At 35.9% G+C, this 12,759-nt stretch overlaps 1 protein-coding gene and 1 long non-coding RNA gene across 9 annotated transcripts in view; one reads left to right on the top strand and one right to left on the bottom strand.

The window, feature by feature from the left end:
• The window catches only part of LOC126869222 (regulating synaptic membrane exocytosis protein 1), a 153,166-nt gene that overhangs the window by 89,784 nt on the left and 50,623 nt on the right, over positions 1–12,759 (bottom strand). For all 6 annotated transcript variants that reach the window (XR_007690845.1, XR_007690846.1, XR_007690847.1 and 3 more), the window contains one exon: positions 7,520–7,887. Coding sequence is in view for 2 of the 6 variants with exons in the window: in XM_050625473.1 (XP_050481430.1) it covers positions 7,520–7,558 (39 nt within the window). In the remaining 4 variants the exon portion in view is untranslated. The remainder of the gene's footprint in view (positions 1–7,519; positions 7,888–12,759) is intronic.
• The window catches only part of LOC126869249 (uncharacterized), a 144,646-nt gene that overhangs the window by 92,018 nt on the left and 39,869 nt on the right, over positions 1–12,759 (top strand). The gene's annotated exons all lie outside the window — the stretch shown is intronic.

Here is a 12,759-nt window from a genome sequence, read left to right as displayed (position 1 = left end):
AAAGTATTCGCATATTGATCCTAGAAAAGTTAAGAGAAGGTGAAAAACTGTCCATAGAATTCGAAACGTTAATGAACTTTCGAAAACCTTAAATATCGTAGGATTGATTAATTAGTTGTAATTGCAAGTGTATTCAATTTCGCATCGTTTGACAGTACGTACTTTCATACGAGCCGTTTAATGCAAAAGTGATGTAAGTGAAGAAAGTTGATTACCGAATAATGAAGGGGCAAAGTAAAAATTTTGTAAAGCTTCGGGTTGGCGGTCCTCCCTTATTCTGCTATCCGCCGAGAAACTAACGAAGATATATTTCCGCGACTTCTGCGCAAAACAGAATGAAGGTTGCCCCAGCAAATAGGCAAAAGATTGACTTACACCACTTTTGCATTAAACGGCTCACATATACATACACAGTATATTCGCACATATCCTTATTTTCCACGAACGCGTCTTTTCATCAAGTTCCACGTTTCGTTTCCGTTGTTTCAAACTTTGTACGCTATTTTTGTACATACCATATGTCTGCCTATCTCGTATACCTGAAAGGATCAAACAATTCCAATCCGCCTCTGTATAAAGAAAAATACGTATCCAAAATAGAATCTGTAGATCGGCGAGAATATACATCGATCGATCAGTTACAAATCAGCCCACGATTTCTTTTTATTCGTTGTTTATTAACGAAACCCAGTCTCGATTGGATAGCTCTTTCGCTCGATCGAAAATATCACACGCGAATGTACAAATAAAACGGCGACAGGCTGTTAGACGACTTCCTTCCCAGCATGGATATATCCCGAAGCGGCGAAAGCGTAGCCAGTTGAAAAGTCAAACACTCTGGCGACCTATATTTACAGTAACTTTTCCTCTGCCATTATCACGGCAAATAGAAAACGCTTATAAAGTATAGTCTAACACCACTGTCAAACGAAGGTTTGAACGGGAGGTCAATATTTTTGTCGACCTAACGATTATCTCGGGTTCGTGGACGTTCGTTCCTTTTTTAAGGTCGCACGATCCACGCGGAGATTGACTTCTTGACCCTCGATAACTCGATGGTATTCGCTGCATCGCGGTTGAATAAAATTGAACATCACACAGACCGAGAGCCAATCTAATAATCGGAATGTAAATCGTTTCTTTGGCATGTTATCAGCCATTTTCTTCCGCTCTTCGTTTCCATATCTCTCTGCCTGATCTTCGATTCTCTATCCCAAATATTCAGGTAGCATGTACGCTACGTCTCGTATACAGCGCCAGCCATAAATCGAACTGCGTCAGACGGAAAATACTTCCACTTGACTACGTGTTTATCCATCGTGTGTTTCTCATTTGTTTGTAAATATAAATACACGTACCCGTTCCATTGTTGACAGGAATTTTTTAGTAATTTTCGGTCGTGTTTCTTTAATCGGAGAAACGAATTCTAGGATAAATGAGATTTAAAGGGGCTACCTCGTTTAAGAGATTGAAGAGAGCTGTCTCTTTCTGAAGATTAGTAACGATATTCCGTTAGCAAGGCAGAAGAGCGTAGCAAACGATAAACAAGAGTGAAATAATCGATAAATGACACGAAACACAAAAAACAACTGCAGAAATACTGATTTAAAGAAAAAGATTTAAAGATTGGGAAGACAGATTCGAAGACAGACAAACAGAAAACGTTTGACACATACGCGTGTAATAATATACGATGAATATTTTATATTTATTTTCATACGAAACACAGTCGTAATTTTAATCTGTTGAAGAAATTACTTCAAGAAAATCTCTACACCTTTTCTTTTGTATATCCGTGACCTGGAGACCGCCGTTACGAAGAGAATAGAATTTAGTGAAAGAAAAGAAAATTCGAAATGAGAAGAGATCCATATTGTTGTACCTTTGAATATAAATTGCGTTTTGCATTACAAAGTCTAAAAACAAAGGAGCTATAAGTAGATTTCTATTGCTGTCTCTTGTAGCCTTCAGCTAAAGCTACAAGGTTAATTAACTTTTTGGTAATATCCTTTGCTGTAAATATATGAACGTGCTCTCTATCATCCTTCTTCCTATTATATTGTAACACTATAATAGTGAGAATCTGGATCAGCATACATTAATACTTATTTCAATATATTTTTCCATTACAAATTCATCCACTCGTTCCTCTATCAGTCAACCTGAACACAGTCGTTGCATCACAATTCGACTATTCGTCGTTCTTTTTCTTCCTTTCCTGTTTTCTGCGAGTAATTAATGTTTATAATCGAAGTCCTGCTGCACTATTACGAAAGCCTGTAACACGTGTTCCATGATCTTGAACAACGTGATTACAATGGATCGTACTGTACACTGGTCTCTGATACATGCATACAAATTCACAGAGGCGGAACGCCAGCGTGTTCTGTCCTTCGCCCTTCGATCCACGAACAGAATAGAACGCAGGCTCGGCTTTTGGGAGGATTCCAAAGAGGCCAAGAGGAACGCGCGCTATCGTAATCCGAGTGAGCGATGGAATCCCGGAATGCAAATTCAACGGGGAATATTAAACGGCCGATATTCTACAGTGGCCTTCTGGTAATGCACAGCCGACGCTCGGCTCGGCCATATGGCGTGCCACGAGCTTTTGTTAGGCGGCCGGAAAACGAAAATGCGGTCAAACCGTGACCGAATCGAAACGTGTATACATACTGCGTGCATATGTCGAATAACGCGGGTTCGCGCGTTTCTCTACGCTACCGAAGTAGTACGAGTCGCTAAATGGCGCGGCCTTTCGCGCTGACGATTTCAATCGACAAAATTTTTATGCATCCCATTGTAACGCTTGCACTTTTTTGTCCTTTTTCGAGATTGCGTGGCCGTACAAAAGCACGTGTATGAATTGTTAACGAGAAAATTGTAGGATGAATGGACGTCACAGGAGATCGAAAATCGGACTACCTTTGAACGATTTGGCGGTACAAAGTGGATATAGGCGGACTTTTCTAAGAGCAACAGACGTCGAAATGAATATTGTGCTTGCGGTCTTGTCGCTAGTTTTAAAATTAGTTTATATTAGTTTATTTTAAAATTAGTTTCAAAATTAGTTTAAAAGATTATGATTTATGTGCTTTTATCATCGAAATGGCGAGAGTATTTAAATTCACGGCTGATAATACAGAACGAAAGTAACGAGTAAAATCTTCTATTTACAGAGGCTAAATTCTTTTCTACAAGGAGATAGATATGTCTCTTGATAAATGTAAATTGCAATCGTAAATTAATATGTCAACGTGCAAATGATAAATTTTATAAAGTGAGAAATTCTCAAGTTATTCTCTTTTATTACTTTTTATCAGAACTAATCGCAAATTAAATATTTTCCCCTGCCGCTTCAAAATCACGTGCAAATATTTTCTTGGTTCCATACATTTTCCGGTTTCTATAATTAAAAGAAACAAGAAGATAAGGGAAGATTCTCAAAAATTGATTAAATTTCCATCGTATTTATTACGAGAAGAAACATTGAAAAATGTATTTGTATATTAAACCGATAAGTACATCTGCCGATCTTTTGACATTTGCAAAAGAACGAGCGAAATAGCGGGGAAGCAAATTGTGCGTGAAACGCAATTCATTAGCGTTGGATCCATGACAAATTCAACGCAACCCTCGTGAATCTTTAGCGAAACAAGCCGTTGCTTCGTGAAACTCAATCTGGAAATCCACGGTTTTGATCAAACAAACCCGGATATCAGTTACTAACACAAAGCACCGCTTTTGTTGAGATTGCTCCCATTCGTTCGGCCAAAATTCCTTTATTCAATTTATTTGTTGCTCTCTCCCGGTACAACCAGACGGATCTAACAAGTGGAAACTATTAGAGAACCACTTATTCCGAAATTAAACGGCTTTATCTCCTTCGAAACACATTAAACATAGCGCAACAACGTTACGATGAAGCGCGATTTGCATTTTCTTTTCGTAAATGGAGAATCAGCTTACAAACGATAAAGATTAAACAGTAGATTTTTCTCTTTCCTTCTGTAAGCTACTTTGAACGATGTTTCATACAGTGGTGGATCCTCTTGGATAGATAACAACAAACTGTGGTCCATTAGTAGAATTAAAGAGTCTCTTTGACTGCACGAAAGTAAAGTCTGTAGAAGGAATTAGGGTCAAAAAGTGGGAGACGTGCAGATATTTGTAAGATATCTCCAATTGTCCATAAACCCATTTTAATACGAGATTTCTACGGTTGCGACCAATTAGGTCAATCAGAGGCAGCAATGGAGAATGCTTTAATCGAAGATTCTACGTGCAATCATAGAATGATAGATGGAAATCGACGTACTGCGTTGTTATTGCCGTTCCGTTTGGTCACGTACATTTGAGAATTCACTTTTGCTCGTTGCTCTCAGATAAAACGAAGCAACTAAAGGACAAACTAAAAAAACTCTATTGGCTCACGGGTCGACGCTCCAAACTAAACATACAGAATAAAATTACCCTCTACAAGACCGTAATAAAACCTGTCTGGACCTACGGAATCCAACTATGGGGAACAGCAAGTAACTCCAACATCGAAATACTACAACGCTTCCAATCGAAAACGCTAAGATCCTTAATAGACGCATCTTGGTATGTTACCAACGAAACCATCCATCGCGACCTCAAGATACCCACAGTCAAAGAGGAAATAGCAAAATATAGCGACAGATATAGCAAAAGAGTCAACAAACACCGAAACCCCCTAATCACTGGACTACTTGATACGACGGACCAGATTCGCAGGCTGAAAAGGCACTACCCGCTAGATTCATTTAGTTATCCAAATTAAGCATATGCACTTACTTATAATACTTATAAATTATACGTATCTATAATAAGAATTAACTTATTGTAAATAAACAGCCATGTTACTGCGCCACGCCAGAAAAATTACTGAAAATTCTCAACGCGAGAATTGATTGTAATTTCAACAAATAAATAAAAAAAAAAAAGAACTTTTGCTCGGCTCAGTAGTACACACAAACATACAGATATTAACTTGAGACAATTAACGAATAATTAATTTTATTATCTTGTATTATTTTTTCGGGCGCGTATCGTCCAAGTATTAATTCGTTTCAGATATAAATAAAAGCATACAATAGAAATTCGTTTAATTAAAACGTTCATCGTATTTTATATGAATTGTTCGAAACTGGAAAATCGATTCGGAAACATATAGGAAATTATTTTACTTGATAAATCAGTACACAAACAATCGACATGAACAAAGAATAATAAAGGTGTATTGTCTGCTTTCAGCAGATGACTTTTGAATTTTATGATAGATAAACAAGATAGTTAAACAATTACCTGTTACATTTATGCCATCGATATTTTAGAAATTATTCATGCACACGAGTTATATATAAACAGACGACTGCCCGAAGTTCTACGTTATTAAATATACAATATTTATTTCATTCCTGATATTTTATTCATTCTCCAGACGCGAGATGTTTCAATTTATTCATCTAATCTGCTATTGACTTTATAAAGCTATTATTGCAGCACAATAACGTGGTATAAAATAGGATATCAGCATCGTATTTTTCCACCAGCCGTATATTCAGCATTATTAAAGCCATTTTTATACATGGTAATATGAGAAGCTAATTGAAGAATTTAGAAGAGTTTATAACAGTCATAAAAATGGATTAAATTTCTAATTAAGACTGTGACTAAAGTTCAAACTAATAAATTTTGCGAAAATTAGTCCTCTCACAGGAATATACAATGATACGTTTTTATTCGCCAAACTACCATGCCAGGAGTAATAAAATTTAATTCCTACTTTTAATTCCAACATTTGCAATTAATTTCTGTGAAAAGTTACGCTCTTCTAAAACACACAACATAAATTTACGCACACAGACAACTTTATTATGCAAATAGTCATAACTTTTTGATACGAACGAACGATATTATAAAGCAAACGATACCCTGTATTGTTCGAAAGATTTCCAGAGGAACATTCGTTACTCGATATTGTCTGCATTATCTCCCTCCTGTAAATCGAATGTCAACTTTTCGTCGTATCATTCACCAACAGGTATAAAGATCCAACGCGAAACATTTTTCATCGCAAGGAGTTTTCCTCCCGGGCCTTTCTTCCCCAAGTACCCAATCCAACCGTCTACTCAGCGAAACGAATCTCTGAGTTATTTATGCAGTAGCCTCTTTTCCTTTCCTCGCCTTTTATCGCCAGAGACAAAATCAAATAGAAATTTTCACCGTCTCAATGCCACTGTAGCAACGTCGCGAAAGTACAAAGGATTAATAATTTTTAAAAGTCTAAATTGACAATGAGAAGGCAGATGTGCACTCCATTCGCGTCTCTTCGTCAATACGAGTCTATCGTTGTAGCTCGAAAACGTTCGATTCGTTCTATGTAAATTCCACCCTGTCCAACATATCGATCGTCAAAAACTTTCCAAACTTTCCAAACATTTGAATTTATTATCCCCCTTGACGAAAGCCAAGACTCCTCGTTCAGCTTGGTAGCGTGTCGTATCATACTTTTTACGCATCTCCAAACGTTTCGGCTGACATTTCTTACGATTTTCCTAATACTCTCTACTACTCTTTATTAGAAATTCGGTAGCATCGATGGACTTTATTATATTTCTAGCAGGTAAATACCTAAGAAATTCAAGCTACGGGGAGTATCATCTCTGCTTGTTCGTAGAGTGACAAAATCTGACGCGACATGTAACAAATTTGATGTTAAGGAAGAACGTCCCCAAAGGCCGTGCTGGCCCTAGGAAATATAATCCAGCCGTCTCGATCTTGACACGATCTTGAAATAATGCCATTTAGCTCGTACTCGAGGCGTACAGCCAGTATTATAGAGGAATATAATTCATTGTCAGTCGGTCCTAACTCACGTCAGATTGCGGTGATGCAAAGAAATAAGGCCATGTTGAAGCTCGGTCGTGTGTGTAGACGTTGTAAATCTGACGGGATCGGCTTCTAAAGAACGGGAACGCTATGGATGAAATGCTAACTGTTTGCTTGAGAATGTGTGCCTGTCTGTTTTACGTTGCTTCTGGATCACCTCCAAAGATTTTCGTAAATTGCCACCATCAATATATTTTATTCGCTTGACAAAAAGAGCGCAATAAAACTGTCTCTTTTTATTGCCGTTTTTTATCCTACCCATTTTATTAAATTTATTTATCAGCTTCTCGTGTCTCCTCGATTTAATTTAATTCGGAAGAAAAATTGTTGGAGCCAAGAAAGTGTCGAACGATTCCTAAGAGCTTGTAGATTTCATTTAGCACGCCTTACCATGCAAATGACAGAAATATATGAAATAGTTAAAATAGTGTAATACTCTGACAATACTCGTGACATTTAATATCGCATTTAATACGCGAAACAAATTCTTTCCTCAGATTCCGCTTCTTTAATTGTATTCATGCAGATGTGAATTTGTATAAGAATTATCGTATAGAAATGATAATACCAAATAGTATTAATTAAGAGGGAGAATATAAATGATTACCTTTTTGACGAAGGATACCACGTTCGCAGGTATCATCATGAATGTAGTGGCGTAGCCTGTCTTCGATAGGCAGAAACGGAGGAAATACTCTTTCTTTTAGCTCCCTGTTGCGCCTTCTTTGGCGTTCTGGTTTCCGGCTCGGGTTACCGGCATAAAGTTGTTCTCGTGCTAGATATCCGCTATGTTCTTCGCCCTCGTTTCACAATAAGTTGTCAATGTACCAAAAACAAGATTGCTCCAACCAAAATCGATAGAATGTCGAGCCACTTGGCTCACCCTTTTGCCAAAAAGACATTCCCATGAACTTTGACTTGTTTTACACCGGGTATCATGGAAAATCTCCCTCGGGAAATGGAACTGCAAATGATCTGAAATAAATACGATATTTTATGTTAAACACAGTAGCACACATGTAGTCAGGCTTATTTCTATCGTAGTAACTAAGATCATATTAATAGAGAAATTTAATAACAGAATCGATCGACTGAAATCGACCGATTAATAAATCGATCAAATTAAAAGCTGTTAATGTTCGCTCATGAAACTTCTCGATGCAAAGAGAAACAAATGTTCCTCTGTTTTTAATCTATCCTTGACCTATGCTTCAAATAATAGCGGATTAATCTGCGATGATACTTCTAGCATTGGAGAAGAAATTATGATACTTTTATTAATTAGAATCCTATTATTAGAATGTAATTAGAATCCTATCTTTAGACAGTAAAAGTTGAAATTGTTTGAAATACATGTAACGTTCGAGAAATAATCGAATTAATATGGTATTATTTAATTTAATATTGTTTCACTACTATATTGGGTACTTTAATGAAAACTTCACGACTAGATATATTGATAGCGCTGTATTTTATGTAACTTTATACTTTACGCTATTTTATGTTTAACATTCATTGAAACCCCATTTTACGTATAGCGAATACTTTTACTGACATCTACGTCGGAAATTGGATACTGTTTAAATATTTAGAATTAATGATTTTATTACTATTTTGTGATGACTGGAATTAATACCGATATCTTTATAATCTACGAAAAAAATATTATCCTCTTCCGAGTCTAATGAACATAGTAAATCTGTTACTGAAATCAATGTAGTGATTACATAGCTCGTAATATCCTTAATCTTGCTTAAATGTAAATATGCTTGGCTAAGTATATCTATATTTGTGCAATAATTTTTTATATTTCGATCATCGTGTGTAAACGGAAAAACATCTATATTCACATACCTATCGTTGTATTAATCGTTACGACTTACTGTAGTGATCGTAATAACAATGAAATATAAGTACGTTCGATAAAACGTTAACTTTAATGAAAATAACGTCATTGCTTTAATCGCGTGATTAAGTAAACAACAACGTCGTCACTATATTTATCAACATAATAATATCACGAAATTTAAAATGTTGCTACTTAGAGAAAGTCGTGTGCAGAACTAACACAAAGTCACTTTACCCTCTACCATCAAGTAAACATACGAAACTATTTCACTTTAGGTTCAAACATTAATTAAGTCTATGATAAGCACTCCCTATCCGCGTCGAAAGTGACTGTTTAATAATTTACGTTGATACTGTACTGTCATCCGAGATACTTCATTCGTGCATAGTGGCATAATCACCGATGTGTCCTGAAACGACAATATTTTAACTCACTTAAGTGCTTTTAATACGCGGTATACAGTTTCTAAAATATTACAGTAGTTTCCGGTATACTTGCTGTTATTCAAAGAAGTTCACTTAAATCAACATTTTACAGAGAATTATTCTAAAAAAAAAAAAAAAAAAAAAAAATCAGGTCTACTTAGAATTTCGACATTTTTTCCTACCCAGTTAATTATCATTAAAGTGTACGAACGCGTTATTTTTTAATTGGTAAAGCTACCTCTGTACCAGAAATCTAAATTAATTATTTAAATTGCTACACAAGTTAATTCCGAGTTCAGTAAAATAAAGTTCATTTCTTAGTTATAAAATTATATCTCAGATTTTATGACGAAACGTTACGTTCATTTCAAAAGTTCATCTATTCGCGTTACGTAATAATACCTAATTGCTTTCGGTCGTAGTTAAATAGCTTAGAATTAGGATTACCTAATTCTAATTATACAATCGATCGTCTATAAATTCAGCTGTGTTCCCGAGTTTCGAATGCAACGAACAAAATTCATAAAACACAGGATAATCGCAATCTGTGTATTCCCTCAGTAGGTACGTGACACAGAACAATTTCGTGTAAAGTGAAATTCGTATTTATTTTTTACTATCGATACCAGAGCAGTGAGATATCAGACACGCATAATCGCTGTACCATGAACCATTGAATGTTTAAAACAAAGATATATAGCGTACCTCGCATTCTCTTGGCGCATTTCATGCAAATCTATATTGTTTAACGACACTGAGAAAGACGAAAAATACGATTATCTCTACAAAGTAACCAAATATAAGCGACTCGATGCCGAAACATCAAAAAGAAGGAAAGAGTAGTACTGTGTCTGAAATTGGTATAAGGCTGCAAGAGCACAGAGAACGAATTTGATGTACGTTTAGACGAGTTGAAGATATTGGAAATCGGAGCAAAGAATGGAAGATCGAAATTCAGTAGCTTACGTAGCTTTCTTTGCGATAAACGGATGTTAAGCTGGCTTTGGAATACGTTTATTGGTACTTTCGCCATTGTCAGTCCAACCGTTTCGACATTTCTGGTATTACAGTAATTTATAATATATATTTAATGTATATATAACTCATTATATGCGTGTAAAATTATTATTATTATTTAATTTAACCATTATTTAATTTAACCATTTATTGATATGCGGTTAATTTACAATTTCAATATTATGAAACCATAGTTATAAATTGTACAGCAGATATTTTTAATTTTCCTTTTTTTTTTTTTTTTTTTTTTGGACATTGAAGACAATTAATTGCTTCGATCATCTTGGGAGCCTTAAACTTAATAGATCTATAACGTTATAAACATCGAAAAATATATTGTATTTTTATCGTTTGAATCCTTTGTATCGTTTGCGAGGTAAGGATGACGAATAGGTACTTTATAAAAGCAGAGCCGGAAAGGATCACTTTGTACGGAAGGAAAGCTTTCGATATCTTCAAGTTATATTTCTATTCAGGAGGAATCGCGCTACGTGTTTAGCGAAGATTGCAGAGTTATCGTGTGTTATAAATTGTAGGAATCTGAGTGAAGAATCAATGTGGAACCGAAACGATTCAATTACACTTTGAGGAATGACCATTCAGGTATATTTAATCAATTCCGTAAAGTATCAGATTACATTGCGATGAAATGAGAGGATCGTGTTTTACGAGTACATAAAAGTGCTCTAAAGAGCGGAAAAATAAAACAATTTCTATCAACAACCGCGGCAATCACGTTTTTAGAACGCCAAATCGTAAAATGTTTTTACCACTAAATTTCTTGCGTGTTTAAATGGAAAAACATTTCTACAGTATCACAATATAGATAAATTATTGATGATAACAACAAACATAATAACGAGATTAAGAAATATTAAACAATAAAGAAGCAAGCGAAGCTCGAAGAAAATTATCTATAATTTTATACAATAATCATTTTTATACAAATATATTTATATGCATGATCGATACGTTTTTTGTTTCTCCGTAATCTATACAAAAGTTTTACGATACTCGTGTCATAATGAAAATTCTTAGAATATCTCCATGTGTAAATCATCGATTTTGTCAATACTAATGCTGACATATACATTAAATTATACGTCATTCGATATCTTGCCTAATGAAATCCATTTGTGTTTCCTACCGTGTCACAGCTATAGGTTGTCCGATTTGCGTGCAACGTTTCGTACATGACTATACGTATACATTAAATATGAATATTTAATAATAATTTGAACAGTCAAAAACAATTTGTCATTTACGTGACATAATTGCACGTGGTCGTAATTCAATGGCCAGAAGCTGTACGTTTTCCTCCATCAACATCATTGTTCAGCCTTATTGATCTCGATAATTAATTTTGAGCGGCGTCCAGCTTCTTGCTTCGGAACATGGAGAAAACGAATTCCACGGAGCACGCAGCGTAAGTAAGGAATTGCTAAGGAGTTGGAGCTCCTTCGTTGGGATCATTACGAGATAAACTAATATGTGCCGGACCATTATGAGCGTCATGCTTGAAATTCCACACCGCCTCCGTTTCCACCTTTATCCGGCTTCTTTCTCCCTTAGGAAGACGTCGAATCCTATCTACGCCTTTTATCCTGCTGCCTCCTCTTCCTTCGCCCTATAAAACATTTAGCGCAGAATTTTACGCAATCTTGTTTGCACCTTCGGTTAATTTGAAAGCCGGAGTACGAGTTTCGTTAATCTTGGTCTTGTAACAAGAACAAAAACGGAATAACAATATTGTATATGGGTAGCGATACTTAATTGAAAACGAACATGGTATTAACACAATGAACGTTATATTTTAGTTCGTTATGATCTTACTTCGTTAATTTCGTTCGTTACGCTTATATTCTCGCGATTAATTGCTGTCTATTCGTTCCTCTGTTAATACTTAAATTTAATAGCCTCTGCGTCACGTTTAAAGCACCGACATCGTTATTTTCAGAGCGCGATGTTTCCTTGTATTTGTTTTTTCAAAAATACACAAACAGCCTTAAATTCATTAAAACTATAACAAACTTTTCTCCACTATTATTCTCTTTCCATTGAAAATCAACGTACGGCTCGAGTATTCTTGAAAGCCGGTATTTTTTAATCACGACGAAAATGACCAGAATTTTTCGAGCTCCAGCATCTCCCTAAATTTTTACGCAAATTTCGCCGCATCCAAGTTTTATTTCGCCCTGATATCGATTCGTGGCCGCGCCGTCTAAGGTATCTCGTCTGCCATCGAAATTTTTATCGATACTCCGGAAAGTTTCGTCGACGAGAAGGCAACCACGTCGAGAAGAAAATTCCACCAACCCTCGTCTCGTCTCGTCTCGCTTGCGGATCGAGCTATGTCCGCCGATGAATCCGTCGAATATTCTGACGAATGCTTCGAATGTATGGATTTACATTGGGCTGGAGGCTGAATAAATTACCAAGAGTATATCAGACAGACAGTGCAGATGTTACAAAAGACGAGGTCGTTGGAAACTACGAAAATCCGAATAGAGGCTTACTTCTATACCCTCTCAGGCATAAAATCAACTCGGTGAGAGT

This window comes from Bombus huntii, chromosome 9 (genome assembly GCF_024542735.1).
Source record: "Bombus huntii isolate Logan2020A chromosome 9, iyBomHunt1.1, whole genome shotgun sequence".
Classification (NCBI taxonomy): Eukaryota; Metazoa; Arthropoda; class Insecta; order Hymenoptera; family Apidae; genus Bombus; species Bombus huntii.
Note: the sequence above shows the minus strand (reverse complement) of the source record. Positions and strands in the feature narration are given on the sequence as shown.